This window comes from Lepidochelys olivacea (assembly GCF_965140295.1).
Source record: "Lepidochelys olivacea isolate rLepOli2 genome assembly, chromosome: 2".
NCBI classification, from domain to species: Eukaryota; Metazoa; Chordata; order Testudines; family Cheloniidae; genus Lepidochelys; species Lepidochelys olivacea.
Window position 1 is genome coordinate 238713465 of NC_140412.1, and position 17864 is coordinate 238731328.

The 17864-nt window shown below is 40.6% G+C and overlaps 1 protein-coding gene across 5 annotated transcripts in view; it reads right to left on the reverse strand.

The window, feature by feature from the left end:
- Nucleotides 1-17864, reverse strand: part of MPP7 (MAGUK p55 scaffold protein 7) — a 340212-nt gene that overhangs the window by 225614 nt on the left and 96734 nt on the right. For 3 of the 5 annotated variants that reach the window (XM_084620414.1, XM_084620412.1, XM_084620413.1), the window contains exon 3: nucleotides 10399-10565. The exons of the other annotated variants lie outside the window; for them this stretch is intronic. In XM_084620414.1, coding sequence (XP_084476540.1) covers nucleotides 10399-10435 — 37 coding nt within the window. In that variant the 5' untranslated portion in view covers nucleotides 10436-10565. The remainder of the gene's footprint in view (nucleotides 1-10398; nucleotides 10566-17864) is intronic. 5 annotated transcript variants of the gene reach the window in all.

Consider the following 17864-nt stretch of genomic DNA (forward strand, 5'->3'; position numbering starts at 1 on the left):
ACCGTTCCTCAGACAAAAAGAAAAGGAGGACTTGTGGCACCTTAGAGACTAACAAATTTATTTGAGCAAAAGCTTTCGTGAGCTACAGCTCACTTCATCAGATGCATTCAGTGGAAAATACAGTGGGGAGATTTATATACACAGAGAACATGAAATAGTTGGTGTTACCATTCACACTGTAATGAGAGTGATCACTTAAGGTGTCAGGTTTCAGAGTAACAGCTGTGTTAGTCTGTATTCGCAAAAAGAAAAGGAGTACTTGTGGCACCTTAAAGACTAACCAATTTATTTGAGCATGAGCTTTCGTGAGCTCACGAAAGCTCATGCTCAAATAAATTGGTTAGTCTCTAAGGTGCCACAAGTACTCCTTTTTTCTTTTCACTTAAGGTGAGCTATTACCAGCAGGAGAGCGGGGGGGGGGGGGGGCACACACCTTTTGTAGTGATAATCAAGGTGGGCCATTACCAGCAGTTGACAAGAATGTCTGAGGAACAGCGCGCCGGGGGGGGGGGGGTAGCAGAGAGAGAATAAACATGGGGAAATAGTTTTACTTTGTGTAATGACCCATCCACTCCCAGTCTTTATTCAAGCCTAAGTTAATTGTATCCAGTTTGCAAATTAATTCCAATTCAGCAGTCTCCCCTTGGAGTCTGTTTTTGAAGTTTTTTTGTTGAAGAATTGCCACTTTGAGGTCTGTAATCAAGTGACCAAAGAGACTGAAGTGTTCTCCGACAGGTTTTTGAATGTTTTCAAAAGGTTCCCTCTCCCCCCCGCCCCCCGCTCTCCTGCTGGTAATAGCTCACCTTACCTGATCACTTGCGTTACAGTGTGTATGGTAACACCCATTATTTCATGTTCTCTGTGTGTATAAATCTCCCCACTGTATTTTCCACTGAATGCATCCAATGAAGTGAGCTGTAGCTCACGAAAGCTTATGCTCAAATAAATTTGTTAGTCTCTAAGGTGCCACAAGTCCTCCTTTTCTTTTTGCAGATACAGACTAACACAACTGCTACTCTGTTTCCTCTGACAATTGATGTATACAATACTCTGCAGCTAATCTAGGTTCTGGCACTCTTACATTTTACACTACAACATAATAGTCTGCTCCAGTCAACGGACAGCCAGCATGACCAGAAACTGTCAAACTGTTCATATGATTATAGCTTTCTAACAAAAACAGCTTTTTAAGTCTTTTGATCAAAAAACAACTCTCCCTGCTATTGGTTGAAGCTATTGCACAACTAAAGTTTCCTTGCTGCTTCTTTCAAAAAGATACAGTAAAAACTGTTCCAGCTGTCAAATGTTACAATTTAAAGGTAAGATTGTATCTAAGTAATTTAATAGTTTTAAGACACTTACCATTGGTAAATATAACAGCACACATCTTTAATTCCACATTGCTGATTGAATTTATCACAGATGTTTTTAATAGGATTAACTCGCTTAGAGAAGTTTTGAAAATTTGTTCAGAGTGGTATGAAATTACTAACCAACATGAAGATGTTGCTAATAAAGTAACCAAGGTTCAGGTGCAGTTTTTACATCACACTAAGGTTAATTTTTAAGGATTAAATCTGATAACAATTACTGCTAGCCAGGTTTATCTTAACTTCCTACATCTTTCATATTAACGCAAGCCTACGTACCATTTAATGCCTCTGACTGCTGGAGACAGAGATCATTCCAGAATCAACGATGACAGCCTGGCCCCATTGAAGCCAATGAGAGTTTTGTCTCAACTGGCATCAATTTTCAGACCGATTTTACTTCAAGTGGTCTGGAAACTTAGGAAAGTGGTGTTGTAACCTGAACTATGGTGTAGCTAGAGGTAGTTGCATGTTATATTTGCTGTGGAGCCTCTAGCAACTTTCACACCTGAAAATGTTGGCAGTATTTCACACCTGAAAATGTTGGCAGAAATATCCTCTGAGTATTTCATGATAAAACATACAGCACAATTCACAGCTTCATGCTAGCAAATACAGGCTTTACCACTTCATTGTAATATGAAATTTTAGTGGTAGATCTCAGCAGCTCTGACCAAGGGTTGCAAGACTTCACTGCACTGTAACCCTCTAACCTGACAGTCCACTAGAGCAATGGTTCTCAACCATGGATACGTGTAGTCCCTGGGGGTACACAGAGGTCTTCAAGGGGGTACATCAATTAATCTAGATATTTGCCCAGTTTTACAAACAGGCTGCAGAAAAAGTAGACTTTCAAAAATTAAAACCACCCTTTCAAAAGTTAAAACAAGGAGGAGTCTTGTGGCACGTTAGAGACTAACAAATTTATCATCAGATGCATGGAGCGGAAAATACATGAAGTCTCTAACGTGCCACAAGGACTCATCATTGTTTTTGCTGATACAGACTAACACGGCTACCACTCTGAAACCTTTCAAAAGTTATGCACTAAGTAACAAGAAGCAAAAAGTAAAATTAATGATCATATACTCCTCCATTAATTCAAAGAAAGTAAGGTTTAAACAAAGAACATCTTGAGATTCTCAGGCAGCTGCAAGGTTATGTAGTGCTGGAGCAAAGTTTAACTTTAAACTTCATTTAAAACAAAAATTTTCTCAATCCAACAATAAGGTTTATAATGAAATGGATCACCAGGAATACACTGAAGTTCAGTTTTTAAGACAACACTGAATTACAATTGTCATTTCTGAGTGTCTCTCTAGAAGCATTTATTTTGTTAAAAATGTGTAACTTAAGAATACTATAATAATGTCTTCCAAGAAAGCTGAAAGTAAGATGGAAAATATGGGAAGACTTGGTGATCTGGGACTGGTAAAGAGACTGGATCTTTCACCTCTATGTCACCAATTCAAATTCTGACCAAGTTGGCAGGGACTGAAATTACTATTTGGTGTGTCTTTCATAAAACCAAGTTCATGAAGAAGCTGCAACAAGCACTGCTTACCCTACTCTCACATATAATACCTCATATTTATTTATTTATATAATACCTCATATTTTTCAACAGAAACTTTCCCAGGTGTTTTGCAAAACAGTTTACAGAGTTACGATCCATGTTGTGAAGAGCTTACAAAGATAATTCCAGACATACCAAAAGGATAACAAAAGGATAATAAGTGAGCAGGGAAGCAATTGAAGGAAGGACAAGGTGACATGACAAAGATAATGTGCTAACTAAGGCCCTGTCTACACTGGCAAGTTTCTGCGCACTAAAGCAGCTTTCTACTCTGTAACTCCAGAGATATACACACTGCCAAGCCACTTAATGCGCAGAAACTACACAGCTGTAGCGCTTTAAAAAAAAAACAAAAACAAAAACAAACACCCCAATGAGAGGCATAGAGCTTTCTGCGCCGGGGCTACAGCGCTGCGATGGCAGTGTAGACACCGTGGTCAATTACAGCTCTGCGATTGGCCTTCAAGAGGTGTCCCACAATGCTTGTTCTCACCTCTCTGGTCATCGGTTTGAACTCTACTGCCTTGCCCTGAGGTGACCAACCTTCAGCCCCACCCCGTAAATTCCTTTGGAATTTTGAAAGTCCCCTTCCTGTTTGCTTGGTGATGCATGCAGTGGTCTCAGCACATCTTTCCAGTTGGTCATGCCTGCTCCATGCACCAGGTGATCCCCTACTTGGAGCAATGCTGAGCTGCTGGACCTCATCAGCATTTGGGGAGAGAAGGCTGTGTGTCCCAGCTGTGCTCCAGCCGTAGGAATTATACCACCTACTGACAGATTTCACAATGCATGACAGAAAGGGGCCATGACTGGGACTCATTGCAGTGCAGGGTCAAAGTGAAGGAGCTGCAGAACGCCTAGCACAAGGCATGGGAGGCAAACCGCCACTCCAGTGCTGAGCCCATGAGCGGACGGTTCTACAAAGAACGGGACGTGATACTCGGCAGCGACCCCACCTCCACTGTGAAGACCACTGTGGATACTTCGGTGGCCCCTAGTAAGTGGATCTGATTTTGGGAATCACTGAAACAAGTGGTTGAGGGCAGGAGGGTTGCAGAAAGCAGGCTTGTCTCCCACCGCATGCCTAGTCTGAGCGGCGGAACAGGCTGTTGATTGACTCCCTCACTTCATGGCAATCTGCCTCAGAGATGTCCAGGAAACTCTCATGGACATACTGGGCAATCCACTGCCGCAGAGCTGCTTTATTTCTTGCCCCATGAACGGTAACTCTGGCATGCCACTGTGCTACCGGGGGGTGGGGCGGGGAGAGACACACCATCGCTGCACATAGGCGAGCCGCATAGGGGCCAGGGCAGAAGGTGCAGGCTTGGAGAAGACCCTCCCTTGATTTCCTGCTCACCCTCAGCAGCAAGCTATCTTCCATAATAATCACATCCTGTGGAAACTGTGGGGACAGGAATGGTTATCAGGCCCCACCCTACAGTGCTGGCTCTGCCCAAGAGCCACATGCCCAGTGTACAGCAGGGTCTTGGAAGACTGATTTACCCTGCCCCTGTGGCTACTCACCATTTTGGGGGTCTTGTGGCTCATGTGTGCTTGCCTGGGGTCAGCCAGTAAGTGACAGGTGTGAGAGTACTGGCTGTGTTTTAAAGCACTGAATCAGCATTGTCTGTGTTGCAAACAATACTGCTTCTGTAAAACGTTGCATTTAAACTTCACAGAGATGACCTTGGGAGCCCAGCCTCCCTCTTTGTTATTGGTGGCTAAATGGCTGCACAGAATTAGAAAGCAGCCAAGAACAACTAACGAGTTCTTTCTGCTTAATGTTATGATGCACTCTACCCCAAGAAACAGGAATTGAAGGAGTGTCGGGACAGCGAGAAGAGGAATCAAAAGGAGAATACGGCATGCCAGAATGAAGCCAGTCAGCCTCACCTCAGTCCCCAGAAAAATCATAGAGCAGGTCCTCAAAGAATCAATTCTGAAGCACTTACATGAGAGGAAAGTGATCAGGAACAGTCAGCATGGATTCACCAAGGGAAGGTCATGCCTGACTAATCTAATCGCCTTCTATGATGAGATTACTGGTTCTGTGGATGAAGGGAAAGCAGTGGATGTACTGTTTCTTGACTTTAGCAAAGCTTTTGACACGGTCTCCCACAGTATTCTTGTCAGCAAGTTAAAGAAGTATGGGCTGGATGATTGGACTGTAAGGTGGATAGAAAGTTGGCTAGATTGTCGGGCTCAACGGGTAGTGATCAATGGCTCCATGTCTAGTTAGCAGCCAGTATCAAGTGGAGTGCCCCAGGGGTCAGTCCTGGGGCCGGTTTTGTTCAATATCTTCATAAATGATCTGGAGGATGGTGTAGATTGCACTCTCACCAAGTTCGCAGATGACTCTAAACTGGGAGGAGAGGTAGATATGCTGGAGGGTAGGGATAGGATACAGAGGGCTCTAGAAAAATTAGAGGATTGGGCCAAAAGAAATCTGATGAGGTTCAACGAGAACAAGTGCAGAGTCCTGCACTTAGGACAGAAGAACCCAATGCACTCTTATCAATCTCCTGGCTCCAGTCTATACCCACGGCATTCCAGTCCTCCCCCTCACAGTCCAGCACTGAAGACTCCCACTACCCACTGCACTCAACACCCAACCCTCTGCAGTCTGGCCTTGCTTAAGTACAGTACCCGCTGCATTGTACTCCAAAGGAGACGGTTGGATATGATCCCTGAACATATACAGATCTTTAGCCATCCCAGGACACCTCCTCCTCCTGGGACCTTCCCTTCCCTTCCCCCTATCCACTTCACTGTTGATCGTTTTCTTTGTTTGACTCTCTCCTTCAGTTGTTGTCTTTTAATACAAGAACTGTGTTGGTTTGAAAGCATTCTTTATTCTATTAATTGAAAGCAAAAAGAGAACTGCAAAGCAACATAAAATTATGTTAAGCCCACATATTGCATCATGTGCACCAATCACCTCCTAGCATTACAAGCACTGCACTCCTGAGCATAGCAACAAATAGTAGTGGCTTTCAGCTTCAAATTGCTGCCTTAACGCATCCCTGATCCTAATAGCCCTGGTCTCTGGCTGTTCAAACTCAGCCTCCAAGTGCTGAGCCTCTCGGTCCAGCTCTGAGTGAAGCTTTCACTCTTCCCTTCATAAATATTATGGAGCGTACAGCACACAGCATACGAATATTGTCATCAGCCAGGTTCAACTTCCCATAGAGGCAGTGCCAACGGGCTTTTAAATGGCTAAAAGCACACAACAGTCATTTTGCACTTGCTCAGCCTGTTGCTGAACAGCTCCTTGCTGCTGTCAAGTTGCCCTGTGTATGGCTTTATAAACCACGGCATTAAGGTGTAGGTGGGGTCTCCCAGGATCACAATGGGCATTTCGACTTCCCCTACGGTGATCTTCTAGTCCAGGAAGAAAGTCCCTGCTTGCAGCTTCCTGAACATGCCAATGTTCCGAAAGATGCATGCGTCATGCACCTTTCCAGAACAGCCTGCGTTAATGTCTGTGAAAAGCCCACGGTAATCTACAAGCGCCTAGAGAACCAATGAGAAATACCCCTTGTGATTAATGTACTCAGCGGCTAGGCGATCTGGTGCCAGAATTGGAATTGGAATATGCATGCCACCTATTGCACCTCCGCAGTTAGGGAAGCCCATTTGTGCAAAGCCATCTACAATGTCACGCACATTGCCCAGAGTCACAATCTTTCGGAGCAGGATGCAATTAACAGTCCTGCACACTTCCATCAACACAAGTCCAACAGTAGACTGTCCCACTCCAAAATGATTTGCGACCAATCGGTAGCAGTCTGGAGTAGCCAGCTTCCACAATGCAATCACCACGCACTTCTCCAATGGCAGGGCAGCTCTCATTCTCATGTCCTTGCACCACAGGGCTGGGGGCAAGCTCATCACACAGTCCGATCAATGTGGCTTTCCTTATGCAAAAGTTCTGCCGCCACTCCTCGTCATCCCAGATGTGCATCACGATGTGATCCCACCACTCAGTGCTTTTTTCCCAAGCCCAAAGGCAGAGCTCCTCCGTGAATGCCACAAGCAATCTCGTGTCGTAGTTACTACATGTGGTGAGATCAACGTCGCACTCCTCTTGCCTTTGTAGTTTAAGGAACAACTCCACTGCCACTCGTGACGTGTTGATTAGAGCGAGCAGTATGCTGGTGAACAGCTCAGGATCTATTCCTGCAGCCCAAGGAGGCAGGGCGTGCAATACATAAACCATTGAAAGATGGCACCAAATGCCGACGGAAGCACAGGAATTGCTGGGATTAGAAGAAATGCATCACAGGTCATTGGGACAGGACCCTGGATGCCCCACGACCCCCTCTGCCTTCCCACAAGTCTTAGCAGCAGAAGAGAAAGAGGTGCTCTGTGGGATAGCTGCTCAGGGTGCACCACTCCAAGTGCCAACAAGCTATTGCGCAGACAGCCAACAGTATTTACACACAACAGCAGTTTCCCTTCAGCGCTCTCTGAACAGCACTATAATTCTGCCAGTGTAGACATGACCTAAGTAAGGGCTTGTGCAGGACATGGGGGAGTGAAGAGGTTTGTTTTCATTATTAGGTGTTTTACCTGGCTAATTGCTTGTATGAAATTGCCTTCCCTACCTTAAAGGCAAATTTGGGCCCAAGTGCTATTTGACCCCATTAAACAACACACTAATTAGGGATCTCATTCTCACAGTTTGGAGTAGCTCAGATTCTATTACATCTCACAACATACAATTCATGTTTACATAGTGGGGTGGAGAAAGTGTGTTCCCTCACCAAGGACTAGCACAGACAAAAGAACTCTACATTCTGATGTAAGTCAAAGAGCTGGTGTACTAGAAGCAAAATGACAGCAGTGTGTATCTGGTCAGGGGCTGGAAGGGTTATATTAAAACCAGGATAGAAACTCCCAAAAAACCTAAAACATCTTCCTATCCTGCAAACAGTAGCTGCCATCCCTGCACAGAAAGGGTGGAAGAATAATCCCTTCCTCCAGAACCTCGAGTAAAGAGTTGCACTTTAAACCTTGAAGTGCTAAACAAATTGTATCTGGCCCAAAGTCAAAAATTATTTCAGCAGTAAGACACAGATGGCATAATCATTCTTATTAATACATTTCTTGGGTTTGTGGGGACAACTAAGCTTTTGCCATTAATCATAATTATGAATGGGTGCTTTGAACTTCATGTGTATAAAATATTACAATACATGTGCTTTAGAAAAAGCCATGCATTTTAATATTGAGGAATTAATTCTTCATACCTTTTTCCAAGCCATTTTATTTATTCACAGATTCATTATGTTCCCCTCACCACCACCTCTCGATACATTTATTTCATTTAAGTAATAAAGTAAGCCACACTGTTATATCAGATACCAACAGTCACCCATCACTCCACTGCCCGTCTCTGCTCACTACTTGAAATATTCTGAACACTAGAAAATATTTGGCCAAATACCAGTAAATGACCTTAAGTGGTGCTCTGAAGGTCAGCAAAGGCAGGTGAACAAAAGCAAGAAAGTACCAAAGCAGAAGATCCTTCACAGCAAACACTCTATAACTAGTCCTCCAGAATTCAAAGCTAGAGATCAACATGGGCAAACTAGCTGGCCTCAACTGTCATGCTAGTGGAATGTGGTATATTAGGGGAGGGAGAGGAACAAATTCCTGAAATCCAGCAACAGCAGTAGGAGCCAGAGGAAGGAAAGGAAAAAGGTTAATTTTAATTTTATGTGTAGAAAATCTGGATTGTAGCAAAAAAATTATCTCTGCTCCGTAAAATCCAGTTAGACTTGTAACCAAATGCAACTCCTCATGCATTCTGGAATCTCCTCTTTTCACAATACTCCCATTTCTTATTGTGTATTCAAAGGAAAGAGCACAAGGTTAAGAGACAGGAATTCCAAAGTTCTAATTCTGGCTTGTCATTGACTTAGTGTGTCTTTGGGCAAAATGACTCACTTTACCTTGCTTATCTTGCTGCTTCAGTTTCCCCTACTCTAAAATGGGGATCAAAAAATACTTATTTAGTGCACAGGGCTGCTATAAAGATTAGTTGGGATTGATACACCTTTGAACATACAATACTTAGTATTATTAGTACATAGGATCAAAGAAATGTAGAGCTGGAAGGGACCTCAGAGATCATCTAGTCTGTCCCCCTACACTGAAGCACAATTAAGTATATCTTTTCTAGACCAACCCTGGACAGATGTGCCTCTAACCTGTTCTTAAGAGCCTCTGATGAGGGGGAAATCACATCTCCCTAAGTATGCTGCTCCAGTGCTTAACTATCCTTAGAGCTGGAAAGTATTTTTATAATCTCTAACCTAATCTCTCTTGCCACAAACAAAATCAATTACTTCTTGTCCTACCCTGGGTGGACATGGAAAACACTTCACAACTACCTTGTGCATATTCAGAGACTTATGTCATCAGTCCTCTTCACAACTACCTTTTGCGTATTCAGAGATTTAGGTCCCCCTCAGTGTTCTCTTCTCTCGACTAAACATGTCTAATTCTTGCAACCTTTCCTCATAAGTAAATTTCCTCAAAATATCTTATTTTTGTTGCTCTCTTCTAGACTCTCTCCAATTTGTTCACATCTTTCTTAAAGACTGGTGCTCAAAACTGAACACATTACTCCAGCTGAGGTCTCATCAATGCTAAGGAGAGTGGAACAACTACTCCCCATGTTTTACATACAACACTCTTGTTAATACATCCCAGAACAACATTTGGCTCTCTCTCAACAGCACCATACTGCTGACTCAGATTGATTTTTGGATCCACTATAACCCGTGGACCCTTTGCAGCAGTAATGGTGCTTAGCTAGTTATTCCCCTTTTGTATTTGGGCATTTGATTTTTCCTTCCTAAAAGTGTCAGCAAGATGGAACTTAAGCCTCTGTCTACGTTCAAGATACTTTAGTATTGTTGAAAAGGGTAAAAATCTGGAAGGCTAGGGAAAAAAATGTTTATAACTGTATTGCCACCGCATAAACTCAGTGATGGACACTGAACCTTTATGTGAGATAGCGGGGGGGGGGTGTGACACCTGACAACTAATTTATTTTTTTTAAGAGAAAAATCCAAACTAAATAGTTTGTGTTCAGAAATAACTCCACTCATATCTGTAACTCAAACAGAGAACAGCCTAGACCTTTTCACACACTGAACCATGTAACATGATTTAATTCCTTTTTCTAAAAAATACCACAAACACCCAAGAGGAGACAGTGACTGAAAAGAAATTGCTCTGATGAATACATAATCGGAAGGATTTTATTTTTTTAACTGTGATGTTTAGTGTATTTACATTAAGTAAGGGGAGAAGAGGTTAAACTTAAAAGTGTGTTTGATTAGATTATTGTAATTAATTATCTTTCTGTAGATAAAGATTGTAAACTTCACAAGTAAGACAAGGGGGGGAACATATAGTCCTTTTAAGCTTGCGTACCTGTGTCACTTCCAGATCCAGTTGATAAAGCTGGCATGATTTAGTCTACAGATTATCACACTAGAAAGTTAGAATAGTGCTCCACAGCCAGAAGGCAGCAGTTAATTTCAGTTCAGCTGCCTGCAGCCAAGTTTTCTACAAAGATTTATGCAATCTCCAAGATTCCCCTAGAAAGAACAGAAATATAATCTTACAATAAAGAACACTGTTAAACCGTAAATTATTGCAGCTTAAGTACATCAAAAAAAATTAAAGCTTGATCTGAGTGGCTAGAGATCTCTGAAATACTCTCCTAGTGACCAAGTCAAATCATTATTGCTAAAGGAGCTTTTGATTTAATTTGATGCTTTCAATTAAAACAAGAGAGTACATTGTTTTTATATTCAGACTATTAAGACTTTTTCCAAGATGAAGCAAGTTTGTTGTCTTCAGTCCAGTCTTTAATCCTATGCTGCTGTAAAAATCATTTATTTCCTTCACTAAAATTACACATTTTAACCCTACAATGTCAAATATTTTGGAAATAATAGGGCTATTTTTTCCAAAACAGTAAATACTTTAAATTGCTCACAGTTTATGACTACTTTACCAGAAGAACCTGTTTATTCTAACAGGTTTCAGAGTAGCAGCCGTGTTAGTCTGTATTCGCAAAAAGAAAAGGAGTACTTGTAATTGGTTAGTCTCTAAGGTGCAACAAGTACTCCTTTTCTTTATTCTAACACTAATTCATATAAGGCCTCCACTTAACTTCCGATTCCATCATATCTCGTCAATTCATTTAGAATCTGAAGTAAAACCTGTGTTTACTGCCTGGTGCATAGCTCCAAACTTCAAGTGAAATTGTACAAATAATACTGTGTGGGGCAGGTCCTCAACAGGTATAAATGGTCATAGCTCCACTGACTTCAATGTAACTGACTATTTACACCAGCTGAGGATCTGACCCTGTATATTTACTGCTAGAAAGTCATACTGATAATGTATTTTTTAATTACTGCTGATTTAAACGTTTAGCCTATTTCTGATCAGTTCTTTCAGAAAAATAGAGAACCATTATGAGAGTGATGTAATTGAAATGAAAACCAAGATTTAAATACAAAAAACTATGTTAAAATAAGATTGAATTTCTTTTTCGCTGATTTGTATTACAGAGGTAAGACTGCTAGTGTTAACTCATAGTGGAGCAGACCAAGGTGGGGACAGAGAGATTTGAAGTCAAGATTATATTTTCTCTAGATTCTGGAAAATAAGTTATCCAAGAAAAAAAATCAGAACGGCTCCAATTTTTCATAAGAATCTATATACAGGAAAGATGTTTTTTGTTTTTGTTTTAAAAATAACCACACTATTAAACAGAATGGTTCTCTTTTACAGTTATCCTGGTACTGACGGTGCATAGTCCGGACACACTTGTATACACACATTCTTATCAAGGTTAAAGCAAAAGTGCCATAACCTTTGGGAACTGTTCAATATTTTGTCCTCCACACATGAAAAGACGCTCTATAAGTATTATAATTTATCATGGACTGTGTGTCAGATTTTATTTAATAAATTATAATCCATTTTTAGTTACAAGGCAGGGTTGCCAATATGCTCCAAACTGAACTTGTTATAAAAATAAGTGTTTAAAAAAAAATTAAGTTCACCAAAAGCAAAATGTTTTATATGCTACCTTTCAGACTTCAGTGATTTTGTTTGTTTGTTTGTTTAAATTACACATACAGGGTAAAGTCCCAAGAACTTGTTTTAAACCGTAAAGGCTCACAAGCTTTACTGCACCAGCAGAAACATCCACTTTTTGGTAAATACAATGGATTTTTAAGAATATAAAAAATAAAGATCTAGTATTTTACTTGAATTAGACAGCACATTGATGATTTGATCTTAAGAGGTTGTGGGAAAGAGAAAAATAAGTTTTCACTAAATGATGCATCAACTCCCAAACAAATATATTGGATTAATAGCTAACAAAGGCATTATTTTCAAGTCAATGACAACTCCATTAATTCATACCAAATGCAAAATTTGAAACAGAGAAAAGAAAGGTTAGCACTCAAGGACGACAAAGATTTCCTTATGATGCTAGAGTTACAGAACATCTATATGCAAGTGAAGCCAAACGTCAGTTTAGAAAAAAAAAATACTGACATCTACGCCAAGGACACACTGTACAAATTAAGAAAAAGCACAGATTCAATTTTTACTTTTTTATACATATAAGTTTCATAAAGGAAGATATTAGTTCTAAACTCAGTTATGATCCCCCAATCAGCAAATGACTATCCTTATCTGAAGGATGTCAGCTATCTGATAGAGAACAGGATTTTCAGTTTCCATGAGCTTATTGAACTTGTTAAAAATACAAGCAATAGCTCATATCATTATCACATACCTCTGATTTATGTGCAACTTAAAGATTTTGTCTCATGTCAAAAAATGAATGTGGTAAACATTTCAAAGGCATTTTCATCAACAAATGCACGCATTATTACTAATTAAACCTGCAGATACCTCAAGAAAATTGCTAACATAAACTTAAAAATTCTGTTGAACTCCACGCACTCCATATATTAAAAGTCTGGATGTCATTCTTCATTTTCTTTATTTCATGGTAAAACATTCAATATTAAAAAAAATTAAACTGCCTTATTATTTAAGAAATGTATATATGGCATAAAGTTATTCCCTCCAGAACCTATATATATATTAATGAAAAATAAATGACCTGATGAAATCCTTACCAGTAAAATGCTTAATATTTTGTTGGAGTGGAATACGGGGTTCCCCCCCCAAAAAAAAAAAACTTGCAAATTAAGCTACATTTTTGCACTGCTGATGTTATTTGCTTTGGCTGAATTTATTTAAAATGCTTTGGAAGTTTTTGTCAGAATCCAGACATAAGTATTGCTGACTGCTGTATGGAATCAATTTGCTGCAACACAGAAATACCAGCTGTTACAGTATGTCCTGAGAGGGATTACCGAATATTCTTAAATTGAAGTTCAATCCATCTTTCCATAAAAATTAGAACCAAAAGCCAGGAACGTAACAGCAGTATCAAGTGCACCTGAGGCATTTACAATACCCAACAGGACTGTTACAACCAGCCTTTAAAAAGGGCTTATTTTTGAAATTTCATTATTCCAGTTGTACCTTGCTTCTATATATCACACTGTATCAGATTCTTCTGGCATCTACCATGTGGAAACAGTGAAATATGTGAAGTCCTGTGATATGTTGTTGAATTTCCACCAGGCCCTTAGTCACCTCTCAGGCTCCTATAGTACTTGTGACATCTAGTGGTTACATGGAGAAGTGCATTCATTTACATAACAATGATATTTGTTGTGAGTACAAAAGACAACTCTATTCCTGGACAAACAAAAATGTTTTCTTCCTCTTTATAAAAAGGGTTACATAATGCTACATTCAGAAGCTATGATGCAATTTTTAAAGACAAAAACCCTACTTTGACTGTACTAAAATAATGGCATTTCTACTTTCATATTTTCTTATTGTAATTATGTTAATACGGGTTTCCATTATGATCGCTCTATTTTTAGGGTTTTCCAGTTAAAAAGAATTTAAGTATTTAAAGGTTTTGTCCTACCTTTAAATTAATCTTACACATCATACGAGCATGTTCACCAGTCTAGAAGCTTTATTTAATTAGGTCCACCCACCAGCGTCACAAACATATGCCTACTAACTTATCTTGGCACCAAATCCTCTGGTTATAAATGGCCAGAAGTGTATCACAAGCCTCCAGGGAACAACTTCCAAAGCTGAATAATCCTAGAATTATAGTTCTCTGAGGAAATAGAAGTACATACTGTAAATACAGATGTAAGAAACGAACAGAGGACCCCTATGGATTGATAGATACTGTAAAACCAACCAACAGACAAGAAGGGAAAAATGATCCTACTCTCATTCACTCATTCACATCCAGTTTGGAGGCACTGGGAAGACTGAGCCAGGCGCAGTAAGAGAAAAGGAAGGAGGAATGAGATTGGAAACTTTTACAAGGAAAGGTAGCCTTTTGCTGAAGTGGCTGTCTCCAAGGAGACCTATGTTTTGTACTTTTTTTGAATGAAGAGATTATTCTGGCACTACCACATGTATCTTACCCTAAAATTCTCCATCTTTCCATGATCTAAAGAGCTGGCAGACTGGGACTCAAATATGCCTTTCTATGGCAAGCTCAGTCAACCAGAAAATGGTGACGTGACCTAAGAGGATCTCTTTTTCTTCTCGTCTTGTGACCCGCATAAAATTGTAGAGCATTTGATTTGTGAAAGTTGTTGTTCTGCTGAGTTAAATGAATTTTCACAATTTAGTGAGTATAAATGGATTTTCTTTGCATTTTTAAGTTAGAAGAAAGAAGTATCTTAACTAATGAACTGAAGGATAGATTTTAAGATATGAAAGTGTGAAACCTGACAATTGTTATATGACAACTCTGCCAAGGAAAACGACAAAGCAGGTTTTTGATACACAGGATTCCTACTTAATTAATCTAAAGAGTGCTACTATTATGAGGAATATGATCTTGATTTCCAGAAATTAGAAAGGTATGCCTGCAAATGGTATTTGAAGCACCAGATTGATATTTCACGTGGAGACAGGAAAATTTGAAAGCCATTCAGTCTTGTTCATTGTGAAACCTCAGCTAATTGAAGTATGCTGAATGACTATGGACATGGATAAAGGTCTCCAAGCCTATTCAGGACAGGAAATTACCAGAGGAGATTTCCTGGAAAGAGGAGAGCTGGCCTTCGGTGGATAAAATCTGGACTGAAAGTGGTAGTCTCCTCTTTTGGAAGTTGTAACTATGAGTTATATTGACTTTTCTGAGGAAATTTCTACCTCATAAGTAGTTGAGTTCCAGTGGAATTTACAGACCAATATTGGCTTCTCATGTAGGACTTGTAACCCCAGGAGCATGTACACTGGCACTGTCAACAGGAACTAATGGAATGTTTCTGGAACTTCTACTCAGATTAAAGAGTACACAGATGAGGTATGACCTGAAGTCAGATCCGTAGCAAGGAGAAATGTGTGACACACTGACTCAGGATACCATGAAAAATAAAAACAACTGAACCTTGTTATGTAAATACAGTGTTACACAAAAAATATGGATCTCTATAGTGCCTACCCATTTTACAAGAAATGCACTGAGGCACAGAATGATCTTCCTAAATTTGAACACCACATTAATGGAAGAACTATAATGCCTTGAAATTCTTCTACTTTTGGCTCTAAACATTCCCTCCTGATCGTAGAATACTGAAGACTTTTGTATAATTTTGGGGATATCTGATCAGTATTTTTTATTTTATTTTTTTTGTTTGGGTTATATAATTTCTTGAAAAAAAGAAAAGGAGTACTTGTGGCACCTTAGAGACTAACCAATTTATTTGAGCGTAAGCTTCCGTGAGCTACAGCTCACTTCAGGGGCTTTAGATGTAACCACATTAACTAACCAGCTTTGAGAATACCAGCTGAGAATTCTTAGTCCAGCTGAAGAGTCCAATTAATATTTTTAACTAGCACACTCCACTGATTGATCTGTAATTTAGATGAGTGTGTGGGGATTTCTTTAAGGACTAATCAAGATGAAGTATTCACACATCTGAACTTTTTGTAACTCATAGCATAGCCTAGTAGCTGAAATTTCCCTTCTTAGGAAACCCATGCCAACCCTGCATTTTTCCCCCTAGGGTTTCATAATCAGAAAAGGAACAACATTTTTATCCCTTTATAGTTCCAGGGAATCTTTGCCACCAAAGGCGGAAAAGGTGAAGATCACAAAGGCTACCAATATTCTTCAAGGAGAGATAGGATATGGGTGAAGACAGGTAAAACATTGAGAAATATGAGACATCAGATGTTGATGAGACATTCTAAGAAAAAATGTTAGCTACATTGCCATCTCAAGAAATAGATAAACTCCTTCTCTTGAGGAGTTCAGCTGCTCCACAGCTGCACAAGAGTTAATCAGTGCAACTGAGGATGCATAAAGGATGCTTAATTAACACAGAGGTCAGATAAACTTCATCCTTACAATCCTTCCATTGGTTTCAGAGTAGCAGCCGTGTTAGTCTGTATTCACAAAAAGAAAAGGAATACTTGTGGCACCTTAGAGACTAACAAATTTATTTAAGCATAAGCTTTCGTGAGCTACAGCTCAATTCAGCCCTCATCTACCTCTCTGACAGCACCCAAGCTATCCACTAACATTAGCTATCCACTAACATCCTCATCCCATCTGGTCTCCATATCTTACATGATGTCCCTGTGCAAGGAGCACCATTCCACAGCCTGTTCTCCAAGGCACCATCCTCTCAATAAAATCTTTCCTAAACACTCACTTTTGTAGTATTGCATATAAATAGTGAGTTTTCTCTAGTATAAAACCGGTGAATATACAAAAGGATGTAACAAAGATGCATAAATATCTTAATTGTGCTGCTGAGCAATATTATTGCAACCTCTGTCCTAACCCTCTTCCATCCCCCCTTATTTATAACCCACACATCTTATGTCACATGTGAGTTTACATTGTAAACTCTTTGGGGCAGGCACCCTGGCTTTAATATCTTAGGTTCTTTACAGATACTCCTAAGCTAACATATTTTGGGACACTCAAAATAATATGTAAGTGAAAGCATAAGTTTCCAAACAATGAAGTACTTTGCATATCATGCAAGGTAAAACCTAGACCACTCGGTCTGGTATGTATAAATCTTTAATTTCTAGCCATTTTCCCGTGCCCTAGGATTGCCAGGTGTCCAGTTTTCAGCTAGAAAGTACAGTCAAAAGGGGACCTGTGCAATGTCCGGTCACTACTGTTGACCAGACACCAAAAGTCTGGTTACTACAGTAAGCGCAATAAGCCTCCACTGCTGCGAGGGAGGGAAGAGCAGCTGCTGCTGGAGGAGGCGGGATCCTGACAATGCACGGTGTTTGAGGAGCAGGGCCAGCGGCCAGGCTCACCACCTGTGACAGCCCGTTCCTCCTTCTCAGCCTCTCAGAGCCCTGGCTCTCCAGCCCCTCACTCCTGGGATCAACCCTCTCCCCTTCGCTACATCCTGCTGTGCCCCAATTGGGCAGGCTGGCAGGCTCCGTGTCAGCTCCTCCAAGCACTACTCCGAAGGCAGCACATGAGTCCAGAGAGAGGGTAGAGTGAACGACGACGGAGGGAGGGAGCGACAGGGGTGGAGGGAAGCAAGTGATGGGGGAGGGGGGGGAGGAGGCAGGGGTGCAGTGTCCAGCTTTGAAAAACGGGAAAGTTGGCAGCCCTACCCTGCCCTTTCCTCAAAGCAAACTTTGCACTTGTAGAAGACACTGGATACTGAAGATTTAGAACTCTGTTTCATACAGGCTGAGCACCTACTGTTACCATTGACTTCCACAGGAGTTGTGGGTACTCAGCAGGCCTGAAAAAAATATCAGGC